Source organism: Protopterus annectens, chromosome 8.part0, assembly GCF_019279795.1.
Source record: "Protopterus annectens isolate FY-2018-M chromosome 8.part0, PAN1.0, whole genome shotgun sequence".
Taxonomy (NCBI): domain Eukaryota; kingdom Metazoa; phylum Chordata; order Ceratodontiformes; family Protopteridae; genus Protopterus; species Protopterus annectens.
In genome coordinates, this window is record NC_056741.1 from 1,111,116,789 (window position 1) to 1,111,133,489 (window position 16,701).

Below are 16,701 nucleotides of genomic sequence, written 5' to 3' on the forward strand. Positions count from 1 at the left end.
GTTTCTACTGGGTACAACTGCTTCTATGCAGTTGTTACACACTAATATAAATTAGCGGTTTATGCTTCCGCAAAAGCAGTGGAATTTTCTGGGTTTGTGGGAGATTTGAAACTTGCCAGGGTATCACTTAGAAGTAGGAAGTTTGCCTTGGAGAAATTTCTAAAAGCTCTACTGACAGCAGAGATCTCAGCTTTTAGTTTTACTTCAAAGGAGACTGCTTTGTGGCAGATCTGATAAGTGAGAATGTTACACAAGGGATGGAGCATAATTCCACCCCCATATTTATGAGGACAAAGTCAACAATATTGTTTCTCCCTAGTGGATACTCTGACTAGTTGATCCAGGGTGTGTTATCAAATGCCAAAAATCCCTGGGCTTGCGCACTAGTGGTGGTAGATGTTTCCCAGTCTAGAGCAGAGTGGCTGAAGTTGCCCAGGAAGATGGTGGTATGTTTAATGCTGAGTGACTGAGGTTTATACAAGTAGTCCCTGTGGCTTTCCTAGGTCATAGAGGGTGTGACGATGTGAGGTATTGCCAACTCTGCCAGAAGTAGGGCAGTGGCTGTGTAACATATGCCAGCACAGCTATCTGGAATTTTGTAAAGAATTACATGTCATTCATGTATCAAACTATTTTATACAGATGCTTATGTTGAAAATGGATTTGTAAGGTTGCTTGTGTTAAAAAATTTAACAGTGTTAGCTGCTGGAGAGAAAAAGAAAAATACATGCATTATTTTAACTGTTGAAATGTATATGTTTTGACAGAGGATGCTGGAAGACAAGAGGTTAATCTCAAACTTTAAAAATAATAAGAAATTAAATTATTGGGCCTAGACCATAAAGATGTTAGCTCACAGTTTTGAATGAAGCCAGATATGCAAAGTCTGTAAGAAGCATGTTTTATTAGCTCCTGTAGGAAGAGTGGAAGTATTTTATGGTTTTATAAGCTGCAACAGATCTTAGCAAGGCTCTGTTTGTCTTCATCATTGACACACAGGTACTAAATCCTAGCAATTTCTAGCAATGGGAGGTTGCATGGGAACCAGGAGTCATATGACCAGATGTATATGATGTCATTCTGGAATCCATCACTAAAATAATGTTTAATACTAGTTGAGACTGAAGTCTCATGTCACTCCGTTTTGGAAACCTGACATAGTAGGATCACTCACCTACTTCATCTTGCCTTGCTCTAGTAAGTGATCAGGGGATAAACAACTCTTTAGATCACTCAAGAAAATACAGTGAGATTAGTGAAGTATTGTTGAACTGTCCACCTGTGTTATTTTAACATTTCCTGTGATTGGAACTCTGGTGTTTACTGTAAACAAATATTTAGTATTTTCATGTTATTTTATTTGTGGCTGGTCCTTTACAGAACATTTTAACCTTTTGAGTACTCATACCTGTTTGGTGACTCTGTGGCCACTCCTGAAAGCCTTACTGCACTGGTCAAACTACCATTCATATTAACATTAATTTCACTCAGTATAATTGGGTACCCTTGTAAGATCCTTAGAGTAGCTGGGTTGGGAGAGTCTAGTGGCAGTAACTACCTTATAGTATGGGCAGAAGGAGGCATAGTTAGTAAACTTGTGCCAGCCTTTCCCGGTGTGTGTGTGTGCATGTGTGTGTCTGCGCTCCTGGAAAACAAACCTCAAAGAGTGTGCCTGTCAGCTACTTGGAGTAGGGACACAAAGCACTAGTTTCACAGAGTGGTGGACTTGGTTTGGACACTCAGCAGAGAACTTAACTCTACAGATGTGCCAGTGGGGAGCCTTACTGGGGACCGACATAGAGAGAGAAACCCAGACCTCAGGCTGAGTTTTTTCTCTGTGTGCTCTTAAGGGAAACTGTGCTTGATGCAGAGAGCTGCATCTGGAAATACTGGGGTGCATCCATTTTTGTTCTAAGTGAATGTCCCTCTAGAGTGTCAGTGGTGAGAATTTAGGCTCCTTGATTACTGGCCCAGAGAGGGGACATCACAGAGGGCATTCTGTAGCTAGCTATAATATGGCACAGACCTTTGCTGATGAGGAGTTGGACATCATGAAGCTCAAGGGCACCAACCTCCTTTACCAGCTTTGAGGAGAGTCTCTTCTGGATGAAGACTGAGACACCTACATCTTTTTTCCTTTCATGTGCAGTAGCTGTTCTAAGTGTGCAGAAGGCATTCTAGGCCTGCATAGCCAGAGTACCCTCTGTTGATTTAAACAATGTCTCAGTCACCCATGTTTACATCCTCCCAAGGTTTGCAGGAAGAAGTTCTTGTTTAGGATCCTAGCATTGATCAGCAACACCTTTATACTTTCCTTTGCCTGTTTAATGTTGGCAGATTTATATGGTTGGCATTGCCTAAAAAAGGCACCACGGGGAAACAATGTTTTACCCAAAATTCAAAAGCCTAGAGTGGATAGGTACAGACCATCCCTGGCGAAGCAGCATGGCCTGTGGATCACATCCTCCCATGCTGACAAATACTGTACCCCATTCGAATGGCACCAAAAGCTAAGTCAATTATTTTTTGCTCATACTGAGGCATCATCCTTCGAGCAGGTAAGATGCTGCTCAGTGCTAGGCTAATACCAGCCTGGAGGACACAGTCTGAAAGCTCCTTCATGTTTCTCTTCATATAGTCGAGTGAAGTACATCTCAAGTCATTTATACCCAGGGAGGCTGGCATCCGCTGGGGTAGATAGTTGGCTTTCATTCGGGGGTGTAGGGGTGCCCATATGTGCTAGGGTAGATAGTTTTGGATGACTACTTGTGGGGAGGTACCTTAGTTATAATGGACTAAGGAAGGCTACTAGGCACGCCTCGCTCAACCTTAGACTAATTTACAGCTGCAGTTCACAGTGGTGCAAGTTTAGAGTACAGAAGTCAGTTTGGCTAAGCAAGCTTTTTATGGCGAAGAAGAAAAAAAAAACTCTTGCACATATTACCCACTGTTAAGTGAGTCCTACGACAGTGGTGCTCTGAGCACAGCTCAACTCCGGTTAATGGAAACAAACTAATTCAATAAACCAATCAATAATGGCAAACACTCATGCCAGTGGAGCTCTGGGACAAAGATCTTGCAGCAACTCACAATACTCTCACTATTGTGAATGTACAGACTATTGTACCAGACCAGGCTAGAATTTAGCAAATCCATTTTTTATGTAAAAATGTGACAAAGGCAGGAAAAGTAGAAACACATTTGAAAAATGAAGGCAGCTGTAAGTGCAGCTTAAAATAAGCCAAAAATGTAATACCTTTAACTTCACTTTTGATAAAAATGCTGTGTGGCCTCAGACCATGCAGTAAATCACACTTCTCCCACTACTGCGAGTCTATGACACATGGTCTTAGATGTTATGATTGTTGTATTGTTTTATAACCTCTGTTCTTGCCTCATGGCCCAGACTGTGTACGAAAAGGGTCTTTTAGACCAATGTACGTATCCAGTCAAGCACAGAAAATAAAGACTTATCAAGATACTGAAAGGCCAATTAAGACAGTTTTCAAATGAATGTTCTGCTCCACAAGGAGACAAGAAAGACATGAATAACGTCTTAAGTCTGTTTGTACCTCTTATCAATATTACCCCCTTAATGATGACCTCTAAAACAACATTTGTCTAGTACAGTTAAGTGCCATCTGATATCAAGGAGTCAAAGAACAAGTGCCCGTTGATGTACTCTGTTTTGAGCATAATCGTTTAGGTAACCACATACCTGTTATGAAAGCACTGATAATTAACGATCACAAATGTAATCACAAAAATACCTTGCTTGAAGTTGCAACATTTTTTTCACATCACAAATTCAAACAATGACTGTTAACAGAAGACTACTGTGGTCCTCCTACCATTGTGAAAATCAGTGCAGTTGGCAAAAGTGCTTGTGTTTTGAGAACAGCTACCTGAGAGTCAAGATCATTTCACAGTCAGGCAGCACAGGCATGCAGAACTGCTATGAAGTTCCCTTTCCAAATTTATAGAAACTTCTAAGAATGTCCAAGTACTCTTCAAATGGTGCACAGATGGATCCTGGTATCTGAATGTAAGCAATGGCACCCAACACACTTGTAAAATAATTTGTACCACTGCAAGGACTAGCTGAATCAACTATCAAATTAAACCTGTAACGACAACAAGACTAGACAATTATTTCTAGGTGTGTGTGCGTTTTTTTTATATATACAAGACACATTTATCCATTAAATTTAGAACACAGTACAAAAACACTTCAACAAATTCATAATACAATGCTCTCCATATCAATTATTGTTTCCGTATTTTCTAATAAAGTTTTTTTTCTTTACTGTAGGCTTACTTTTTTTAACTCCTTCATCTGTTGGAAAAGGAGAAAAAAATAACAAGCATTTCATAATCTGAATGCAGAAAAAAATTAGAGAAGAAAAAATACAAATTCTATATTACATACAACAGTAAAGGTGGGCAAATACAGACACAAACGCAGAGCTGAAATTTCGGTATCTTTGTCTTCCCTTGACTTGCAGAGACTTTGTTGTTAAAAAGGATCACAACTCTTTTTTTTTTTTTTTACTTTCCATTGTTCATGTTGACAGCATAAACAAGACGTTAATCTTGGCCATTTCAGTTTGTACCCCAGCTGTAGCTGTTATAGGCTGATTTATTAGGCTGAGATTTCTGTTGAATGGAGGTTCCCTGGCTGCGCTGTCCAGTGCCACTCTGTAAAAGGAAAGAGAAGACAAAATTACTAGTAAAGATTATATACAGAGTTGTGGTCTGCAATATTTACATTTTAATATCCTGCATAAAAAAGAATGATGAAAGGATGATCTATAAATTATTTATGTACAAAAAAAATTTGTAAATATTTTTCAAGGAACCAGCAAAAATCCGTGCAGGCTACGTTGATGTGAAAGTACCCAAATCCAGGATTATGTTAGTGATAGTTCTGTTTAACAGTGCTTAGAGTGAGGAGAGAAAGTACTGAATCAAAATGGGAACATGCACCACATTTAATGGACATGCACTTGACAATTACAACTTATGACTCTTTTTCAAATGCTTCATGAAATCTGACTATAGTTGAAATGAGGTTAGAACACATTATTCTACCCTTCTGAACTTTACCTTCAACTGTACACCATGTTACAGTAACTGCAATCAAATTTCTGCTGCTCTAGCAGTACTAAGCATTTATTTAAAATGAACCTTTGCTGCAATCTTTCTACCAACCTGTTCAGCCTTTCCAAATTCTTCACTGAACACTATCACTCTCCCCCACTTCTGCACTTGTCAGTGTTATCAGCAAAGATGCTGCTCATATTCTCTATTTTCTCAGAAAAAGGTATTGGATACTGAAGAGTACTGGACCAAGAGCAGACCCATGCATTTAGCCAGCATGTTTCTGATTTAACAATGTCCCTCTCACCACAATTCTTTTTGTTTCACAGATCAATCAAGCAACTATATAGTTATTCAGTCCTGGACATATCCCCAACCACTCTAGTTTTACAATCAGTCTCCAGTGTAACACCAATACAGGGGTCTTGTTAAAGTCCAGATAGACATTTACTGGCATTCTCCTATGAAATTTAGCTGTTGCCTAGTCATAAAACTGGCTGAGGTTTGAATGATTGCCAAAAGGAGCTATGAACCCTTGTTGGTTACTGTCCTGGAGAATACTATCCACTAGAAATGTTGTCAATCTTCTCTAGAATTCTTTTCTAAACATTCCCTGAAAGTGTTGTTGAGCTAACAGGTCTGCAGGTCCTACATTTTTCTGCACTCCCCTTGTACAAGGATACCAAAAATTGCTACCTTCTAGTCCTCTGGCACTTCTGCACTAGCCAGTAATATGTTGCAGATCTCCAGCAGGAAATCTGCTGACACAATGATCAGACTTCTGAAGAATCTGGGAGGAAGCCCATTTTTCCAGAGTTTTGTCCTCACCAAGGGCAGGTAATTCCCAATGAATCACCTTCCTCTTTATCCTGGAATCTCTTCAATGCTTTCCCCACATCCGGCATGTTTCTGTCCCAGCATGGCAACTTTTCCCTCCTTGCCTAGGTCTAATGGGTACCTTGATGTGAGTAATGTAGTGTGCTTATATGTGAAAATGTAGATGTTTGGGGTGGGTTACAATTAAGTGATGCTGACCTTACTGTACCGTTTACATTTTGGTTGTGGACGTGTTTTTATGTTTCTCTTAAATGTTTTGAGGGAGTGAGTATCAGTATTGTGTTTGAGGATAGATTCCCAGCTTTAGGTGGTCATGACTAAAACTGAGTGATCAGTATGTTTCAGTTTAATGAATGGAGCTAGGACATTGGGGTAGAGGAAGTGTGTAGCCTCAAGTTTGAATGGTGCCTGTCTGGGATAGTTTGGTGGCAAAAAATGGAATGATTTCATGTCACGAGATCACAGAGAATACAAGGCAAAAGAGTCTTGCAATCATTTATGCTTTACCAGTACCTGCCCTTAAACTTTGCTTCCTTTCTCAAGGAGGGCTAGACTAGTCAAACTGGGGTAAATTTATGAATATCCAATTATCCAGTTCCCATCTGAAGGAGGATGATGAATCACAATGGTAGATTTGTAGTGGAGTCTATTCCAGAGGTGGGGAAGGTGCTGTGAAAATTTAGATCCCTATTTCTGGTACATGTGGGACTATTTGATTTGTGGAGAAACAAGAGATCCAGAACCACTGGGTTCACAATAGCAAGGAAGGCAAGGCACACAGCTCACTTGAGAAGTCTATAAGATACTGAATAAAGGGACACTGCTTCTAGACTTTTCTGGTACCTTAGTTTTTTTTAAGCCTGGGACCTTCTTAGCTAGGAACCGCTGGGGTATTTCTAACTGTTTGATAAGGCCGGTGAGGTACATCGCAAAGGAGGCAATGTATTCAAAAACTGTCTAATCAATGCTAAAAAATAAGAGGACAATAATCTTTCTGGATCTGATATTCCTTTGACAATCAACTGTGCTAAGTAGAAGGGCTTTCTGACTACCATTGTTACATGGTAAACCAAAGAACAGGGAATTATCAACATTCTCATTTTGAAGTTGAGTGCTGTCTGTGTTGTTTGCTGGAGGGACGGGTTGTTTACCAAATGTGACAACACTGTACTTTTTAGTGGAATAAGGAAAGAGCTCTTTTGGAAGTGGAGGATACTATGGAGAGACCATAATTAAGTTGGGATAGATGGACTCCTTTACCAATTGATATCCTACCTTGAGGGAACAAGTAGTAGTAGTTTTTTTTTTTTTTTTTTTAGCTCAAAGAGAGAATCATATTGACATCAGCTTTGGTGATTCTAAAGTACTCAGCGTAAAGAACTCCCACTTCTACTTTTTTACAGTTTAGACAGGGGTCTAACTAAATTCCGGGGTATATGTAAGGTTTGGACATTTTCAAAAGGCTCAGTATCACTAAATCTGATGTATCAACTGATGGAGAGTTTATTCAATATCAACTGATGGAGAGTTTATTCAATCTTTAGGAAGTATCGAATAGCACAGTTTTTTTCGTTTCTGGTGTTTAACATCAGTCTGATTAGAGAGATCTGTTTGCAAGAGGTTAGACAAAATGGAACTTAAGTCTGGCATGTAGATAACCATATCAATTAGCGCAGGGTAAAATGGGTATTTGTTAATGTACAGGAAGAAGAGAATGGGAGAGAATGGATCCCTGTGGGGTAACTTTATGAATGGGGGCAGCTGCAGAAGATGATGCCCTGAGGTGTATTGTGAAGGTGCAGTCCCTGGTAGGAAGTTGCAAAACCACTGTGTGGCTTGTTGGCTGATCCCGGCATGCAATAGAGGATTTAGTAGGAGGGAATAGTTAACTGTATCAAACGCCTGTGATAGGTCTATGAAGATGGCACCTGCGGCATTACCTTGTTCCTAGCAGGATATTATCATTCAGTGTATACAACAGTCACTGTGCTTACAGCCAGACCAGAATCCTTGCTGATGAGGGACAGGATTCTATATGCCTAAAGGTAATGTATAAATTGGTCATATACTAGTCTTTTAAGAATTTTGCAAACAACAGGACAATGCATATGGGTCTAAAGTATATAGGAAAAGACAGGTTACAAGTTTTAGGTACTGGACTAACTTTTGCGGATTTCCATATTTGTGGCATGCTGTATTATGTTAAGCAGGCACTGCAGAGCTGTTTAAAAGAAAGTGTGTGGTGCTCTTTACAAAACTGATAAATTATGGGAGTATGCCATCTGTGACTAATGGGGCATCAGAGAGATATTACATTTTGGTAATGCGTTTTTAATGGACTGAAGTAGAAAGAAGGAGAATTTGTGGCTGGCTGGCTGTCATCAGTATTGGGATTGGCGCTGGGGTGAAGACCTATGTGTAGGAGATTGGAGAATTCCTATAGGAACTGTTCTTGAGTATGACAGCCAGACAGAGAAGAAATGGTGCCTTGTTGTGTGACTTGTTCTGGCGGGGTTTAACTGGTTATGCTGTTCACCAATATCAAGAACTTCATTTTGCTGTAGAAGAGTTTGCTTTGGTAGAATGAGGTTAGCACTGAGATGTCTTGTAGCTTTCTTGGCTAGAGTTTTTAGAAGGGTGTAATGTTCCTTGTTTTTTTGTGTGAGAAACTTTTCAGGTTTTCCACACACTGTCTCTAGTCTTGTAGAGGGCATTCAGTTCTGAGGCTACTCCTATATTATGGTGGATGTTATGGAGTCTAGTTATTACTGGAATGGGGGGATGCTGATGAAGTATGACAGAAGTGAGCAAACCGGCTATCTCACTGGGATCAATTAGGGCAAGGAGGCTATATACTTGTGTTGAGACAGTTGCGTCTGGAGGTTTTTAATGTTTTGCTGAGTGTTTGATGAAAAACTAATACATGTAGAAGGTGACATTGCAATGGGTGGGTTAGTTACTTTAGTGGGCAGTGGTCACTTAGGGAAAGGAGGAAAAAGGAAGGGTCACTGGTGATTATAAGGTCTAGTAGGGAGTACTTACCTGATCATACTGTATGGTAGTCTTTATTTGTGAAGCTCCTTGACTGGTGAGGACGTCTTCTGCTTCACTGTATTTGTAATTCAGCAGATGATATTGGAATTGGTGAGGATGTATTCTGCTTCACTGTACTTGGAATTCAGCAGATGATATTGGAATTATCAGGATGACAATATTTTGGTAGGGCTAGCAGGGGTCTAGGATGTCTGTGAGAAAGGATTTAAATGTGGAAAGGATTGAAGGAGTGGGGAGGTAGACAGTAACCAATGTTAGTGTGTGATTTTTTTTGGTGCATTGATTTATGCTGAAGTCAGTTTGGGTCATGGTCATTTTTGCAGAGTTCTGTTTGTGGTTGATATTTATGTTGATTTTTAATCCGGAGAGTGTTGCTGCTGCCATAGTAGAATGTGCTGACTATATATTGTTATAAAGAAGTAGTGTAAACCTTTGCAATCTGTTTACTTACCACATGGCCTTCTTTTCCTTTATTTTTTGAAGGAGACAAAGTTTCTTTCTGAACTCACATGCTGTCCTGCTTTAGTAACTGAAACATTTTGTGGACAACAAATATAATGCAAAATACAGACACTGTTTTGTTAACTTAGATAAAAAGACAGACAATTCATATAATTCAGAGTTAAAAGTGATATAAATTCTGTCAGGATGAGTTTAAATAACATTCTTTCAATGTGAAAACGTGCATGCACAAGATAGCTTCCAAAGGTAAAAAAAAACAGCATTTTCCAGTTGAAAGATTTTCTATCTACTGCATCAAAGGAAGGAACAGCTAGTGCCCGCAACAGAAAGTTTTTAAGTGTCAAGTTAGAGAAGTGCATCTTTTGGGGGCTTAAACCAAGATAATTTTAAGGAAGGCAGACTGATGGATTTGTTGCAATACAAATACATCAGATTCTTAGTTTTAGCATTTTAATTTGCACTTGTTCAGTACTTGCTGTTAGCACTAAATAAGCTACAAATTACTACAGCACTCAACCTTGCTCTTTACCTAGAGGAAAACAGCTTTTGTACTTACTTTCCTCACTTGCTTAGAGAAAAACAGCTCTTATACTCACTTTCCTCACTTGTCTAGAGGAAAGTAGTTTTTTATTCAGGCATGTCTAAAGGTCAGCTCCCAGTGTTCTCTCCTGTCTATCTGATGAATCTGGGCATCTTGAGGCAATGTAGCAATTGCCTCATGTACACAGACAACCCTCTCCTCCTACCACCCAACACCACAACCTGTGAGAGATGCACTTATCTAGCCAAACTGGAGGTAAAGCTCTCTCCAACCAAGACTGAACTTGACAGTCAAGAGGAGAAGGTAAACACTTGTACCACACCACACTCATCACATAGTCCCACTAAACCTACACCACCAAAATCCACACACAGAAACACAAAAACATTCGCAGAGGCTCTCAATAATAATCTGCTCAAGCAACAGAGACCTCCAAAGCAGAAACGCAAGCAACCTCCACCCCCCAACACAACCCAAATAACACAGCTCACAGACTAAGTGTGCCAATAAACCACAGCCCATAAGGCAAACTACCATACCCAACATACTAGTCATAGGTGACTCTATAGAAAGGCAGAATGATGTCCACTCACCAGGCTAAACAAGGAGAAGGTCACTGTCAGCTGCCTGTCGGGTGCCAGGATCCGCCACATAACCCACGCACTCAGCTCACTCCACAACAAGTACAAATATGACTCTGTCATTGTCCATGTTGGTGTGAATGACCTGAGATGTACCTCCCTGGACTACATGAAAAGAGACATGGAAGAACTCTCCGATGTTGTAGCCCAGGCAGGTATGACCCCAGGTCTGAGTAGCATTCTGCCATCGACCAGAATGATACTGCAGTACAAGGACAAAATGATTGACGTCAACAATTGGCTAAGCTTCTGGTGTCGTTCTAAGGGGATTATCTTGTCTGCCTGGGACAACATGGTCGTCAGACCATGATGCTTTGCCAGAGATGGCCTGCACCTGTCGCCCCTGGGATTCCAGATACTGGCGAAGGCTCTTGCTGCCCCTATAGTGCCTTTTTTAGGCAAGGTTCAAATGACAAATACACCACCGTAACAGGAACAAGCAAGCAAAAACTGAGGGTAATGCTACTCAATGCTAGAAGTCTAAATCTCAAAATGCACTCACTTGAGACGCTCCTTAAAATGGAGAACATTGATATCTGTGCAGTGACTGAGACCTGGTTCAAGGCTCTAGAGAGCACCCCTGCATTACCAGGCTATAACTCATACCACACTTTTCGGCCATCTAACTTGGACCAGAACATCAAAGGCGGAGGTGTGTCCATATTCATTAAGGATATCCACACCTCCAGGCTAGTTGCGCAGCATAATGAATCTGAGGTTATCCAAGTGCAACTAACTCTGGGCAAAACTGCAATCCAAATTGTAGCTTTCTACAGATCGCCCACCATGCCCCAGGATTCCCACTCCTCTTTTCTTGATATACTGGAAAATATTAGGGTTTAACCAACTTGTGTACCAACTTCTCTCAATGCTTTCTGGAATTCATAAATTCCAATGCCGTGGATAAACTTATCCACACCTCCACCAGAGGCAACAATATCCTAGACCTAGTCATTACCAACATGAGTGACCAGTGTTCCACACCTGAAGTCAACTCCTCATTGGTCAGATCCGACCATAAACTAATCACCCTAGATATCTGCATTCTGCCCCCACCCACCATTAAGAAAACCACGGTAAAAAATGTCTCCAAAGCCAACTTCATGCTTCTTAAGACAGAAGTGGTGAACTTCATGACACCCATGCAGATGGACAATACAGTTACGACTACTGAATCCTACACAAATGCACTCTATAAGCACTTACACGAGTGCATGGATCATGCTATCCCAAAGAGAACCAAGATGCTATCCTCTAAAAAAGGAAGCCAATCTGGTGGTCCCCTGCCATAAACAAACTCTACAACAGAAGGAAGAAACTGTTGCAAAAGAGAGTAAAATCCCATGAGTGGAGGAGCTCCCTGGTCAGCCTCAGTAAGAAGCTGAGATCCCTTATAAGATACTCCAAAGCTAGCTATGAAAACAAAATCGTCACTGATTCTAACGGCAACCACAAAGCATTCTATAGCTATGTCAAGAATCTCAATGGCAACACCCAGATCTACTCTGAGTTACAGCACAACAGCACGAAAACTACAGAACCAACTGATATTGCCAACATCCTGGCAGATAGGTTCAGTGCTACCTTTACCCCCCATCCCCTAAAGGGCCCATATCTATAAAGGAAGAATGCAGAGTCCCTGTAATCATATCTATGCAGGTAAAAGCTGCACTCTCTAAAACGAAAAACAGCAGCATCCATGGGACCTGACAACATCCCAGGCTGCATTTTACACGAACTTCAGAATGAACTGGCTCCCCACCTAAGCACCATGTTCAATCAAAGTCTCACATCAGGCTTTGTGCCCATTGAATGGCACACAGCAACAGTTATCCCACTCAACAAAGGGGGAGCCACCACTGATCCTGGGAACTATTGCCCTATTAGCCTGATGAGCATGGTCTGCAAGGCCATGGAACTCCTAAACAAAGACACTGGTAACCTCCAAACTCTGGATCTCACCCAGTAAGGGTTTGTGAAAGGCAGATATTGCCTACTGAACCTGATCGACTTCTTTGAGGCAGTCACCAAAGCCACAGATGAGGGTAAGGTGGTTCACATAGCCTATCTTGACCTCGCCAAGGCTTTCAACACCATCCCCCATTCTGGAATTATTGCTAAACTCACTAAACTAGGTATAAATCCCTATGTCACAAGATGGGTTGCCAACTGGCTCACTGACAGAACCCACACTGTAAAACTTGCAGACTCCAAATCTGACTTCAAACCACTGACAAGTGGAGTACCACAGGATTCAGTCCTGGGACCTCTCCTGTTTGGTATCTACTTCTCTGAAGTACAGGCGAACACAGAAGGCCTTTAGCTAACGAAGTTCACAGATGACTGCAAACTAGGAGCCATAGTCGAGTCCCGAAATGATGTGGACATCCTACAGAAGGGCCTCACTGAGACAGATGCCAGGTGTCAGAGGCATGGCCTCAAGCTCAATGCCAAAAAGTTCATTGTCATCCCCTTTGGCAAAAACTCTGTACCCATTAACTACCACATAAACGTCAGTCTATTTAACGCCAAATGTGTGATAAGAGACCTTGGGACCCAGGCGGACAGTAGTCTCTCCTTTGATAATCACATCGGCACAGTAGTCAGGAAATCCTTCTATGTGGCACACCTCATCACAAAAGGGTTCTCATCCAGGAAAAAAGAGGTCATTGTTCCCCTCTACTCAGCATTCATTAGACCCATTATAGAGTACAACGACCCTTTTGGAATGTACCTCACAAGACATCTGCAGCAGCTGGAAAGGCCACAGAAGTACCTCACAAAGAGGATTACTGGCCTCTAACAGATGCCCTATACTGACAGTCTCAAAAAACTCCATCTTTACTTTGTAGCACATCGACTATTCAGAGGAGATCTCTGCCTAACATATAAAGCTATGTTAAACCCAGAGCTGTTGGACAGGCTACATCTAAAGAAATCCCAATCCCTCCGAGCTTCACGATCTAGGGACCTAAACCATGTCACCACAATAAACAGGAAATGCTGGAGGGATAGATTCCTGTCCCAGACACTTCCTATACTCTGGAACAAGCTACCCATCTATGTCGAGCAAAGTTCTGCATTAGCACTCTTCAAGAAAAATCTTGACGAGTGGATGGGAAATGGGAAATACACCCTGGGGATCACTTCTGTGGCTCTGCTCGACGGGCACAGGAAATTAACTTTCTTGGGTGATGTAAGCCAGGGAACCTTGTTGGCTGGGCTTACTTAGGCCCTTGGGCAGACAGCCTAGTTCCTACCTATGAACATATACAGGCTGGGACATGCACCCTGACAGATAAATAAGCCTAGTTTGATATGAATATGATTTTGAGAGTATCCAACACTACGGGATATGACAGTTCAGAAGGACAAGTCTTGGTGTTGCACCACAAATTTACTCCATTTCTGTAGAAAATACTTTCTTAGTATCTGCTGCTGTGGCTTCTTAAGATTTTTATGACCTTGGTAGAGAAGAAATCACTGTTAGTAAGTAAAATTATATCCTTGAAGCTGAAAAAAAATCAGTCTTGAGACTGTAATGTAATGCTTGCCTTTCTGTTTGAACAAGGACTTGCTACAGGCATGGACCATGGAGGAAGGCTAACAAGGTTCAAAATCAAAGAAAAGCAAGTCTCTGCTAACGTTAAACGATTTAAATGAAAGTGGCCCTACTTTACTTTTAGTAGTATTTTCTTAATCAGAAGAAACAGTGGGAAGGCATACAACGAGTACTTAAGTCTATATAAGAGAAAACACATCTATCCCCTACAGTTTGGCAAAGAATGAGGAAGCAAATTTGTGCAAAGATCACGGAGATGTATGCAAAACAGGTAAACCTCTGGAAGGCCCTAACATCTTTACAGTGTCCTAAAAAATGTGCATCTGTTTCTGTTTTCAGCCACTTATTTTCCTGCTTAAACGAACTGCGTTCAGATGCACTATTGATAGCTGAAATGTGCATTTTACAGCCTAATTTCAAAACTGTAGGGTCTCTGCAAAGACAGAAAAAGCTAGACTCCCACCTTTGTTTACACACACCCATTACTGTTGTCTGTCTCTACTGATTTGTATGCAGCCAGGAAGAAAGTTGACCCGAAAGCTGTCAAGATGTTGTATGCATTCAATACTTAATTTATTTCAGGCTAATTTGAAGAAACTTTTCCTGTGAAGGTCAGTTGTCCTGAATGTACAGACATTTGAAATGGGCTCCTCTTGCATAATCTAAAGAAGGTGTTGTCAGAAGCTGCCTCTGTGTTGGAAGCAACAGGACTATCCCCACATATAAATTGTTTAGCTCAGTCCACCTTGGGAATTCCATCTTCACACACTTAAAAGAGGAATCAAAAGATTTTAGAGAAATCTATGGAATGATACTAGAAATTCCAGACATGCCAGGCCTTTATCATGTGTTCCATGAGGAATTTGCAGAATTAAAAATGATGCGTTACTTGCACATTCAGAAACTTACCATCATTACCAGTTTTTGAGAAGTATTGCTAGGCCCCTTAAAATCTCTCTCATCTTGAGTTGGGTTGCAAATGTATTGCAAGCAGGGATTTTTTTTTTTTTTTTGTAATTTACTGTTATTCTGAAATACTGAGTCAAACTATCAGACTTAAGTGGTAAAGCAGAAGTTTCATTAAGTTTGCCGCTTTGAAGTAGTTGCCTACACAAAGGAAAGCGGTTGTGTATTGTTCCATGAGTGTGCAAACACTGCAGCCACACATTTGTTACTATTGAGGCTACAGTTAGTCCAAAAAAGCAGATTAAAAAATTAAGTGTGGCTGAAGTGTAGGAAATATGAAGCAAGTTCTGTGAGATGGTCTTACTGGAAAATGTAAACAGGCATCTTCTATGTCCTGTGCTGCCAAGTAAAAAAAAAAAAAAACTCCCTGTGTAAATGAAAGCAGTGTTTTACAGTCACCACCCTGAAAGATTATGAATTTAATTAGGTCTGACAAATCTACAGCTGTTTCTTGTCCTGTATGGGAAAAAGACACTGTATGGAATAGAAACCATGACTTTCTTGATTTAAGAGTACCAATGCACTGCCTTTCTTAACAACAGGTTTGAAAAACAGGCAACAAGGTAAAAAGAGAAGGCCAATGTGGCTGCACAGGAATTTGAGGTTAGTGACTAAGACAAAGGACAGGCATATGAAAAGGCTTGGGCACAGTACTATGAGGCAGAGAGACAAAAAGAAGCTTTTATTGTGCATTGATTTAAAGTTGACAGGGAGTTGTTAGAAAAGGACAGTTATCAGGAAAAAGGGAGAGAAAGACTTGGCTACAATGAATGTAGACAGGAGGCAAATCATGCAAGACATTGAAAAAAGCAGAAGCACTAAAACAGAAGGAAATTCTGCTGCTTCTTCAGGCAATAACGACCACAGAGAGACTGTACCAGTGAAACCTTGTCCACTGTTTCAACTGAAAATATTGGCGAGAAGGAAGTGAGAATGAGAGCTGACTAGAAGAATCCAGACTATGGTGGAAATGAAGCAGAGACAGGACTTGGGAGATGAACAGTACAAACCAGTAACTTAATGTGGGACTGCAATGCAATAATTATATTCGTGAAATATGACAGAACAAGAAGCTTTGGAAATATTAGAGTTTTCCTGAATCTGTTGGACTTGTGGGGGATCTCTATGTGAAAAACTGCCAGCCGAGCCAGATAGAATTTTATAAATGATTCTATGTCATTGTAAATATTAATATCATCCACGGGCATGTTTGACAAATGTAAGAAAACCGTGTATGTTCTGAGCTTCAAAAATGTAACCACAGTGCACCCTGCTGGAAGAAAGCTGATGAGTAAAGCATTTTATGACTGATCTCAAGCTAGGAGACATGATGCCTGGGCTAGGAAATTCTTTTTATTGTTCTAAGACAGAGATAATTACTAGCTTTTACATGTAAAGTATATTTTATTGCTGTGGCTTCCTGACAACTGCAGATTATAAAAAGAAATGTTAAAAATTTAAGTTCTGTGAGCAGACCTCCCAACCTTTCCGAATTACTCGGTTTTTACCGAGTTTTGGGGTCCAAATGAAGGGGTGCC

At 40.7% G+C, this 16,701-nt stretch overlaps 1 protein-coding gene across 1 annotated transcript in view; it reads right to left on the bottom strand.

Annotated features, from left to right (window-relative positions):
• Positions 1 to 4,152: 4,152 nt before the first annotated feature.
• The window catches only part of UBAP2L (ubiquitin associated protein 2 like), a gene marked incomplete in the record, with an annotated part of 3,970,948 nt that continues 3,958,399 nt past the window's right edge, over positions 4,153 to 16,701 (bottom strand). Inside the window, 1 exon segment of the mRNA XM_044080639.1 lies at positions 4,153 to 4,698. Coding sequence (XP_043936574.1) covers positions 4,603 to 4,698 — 96 coding nt within the window.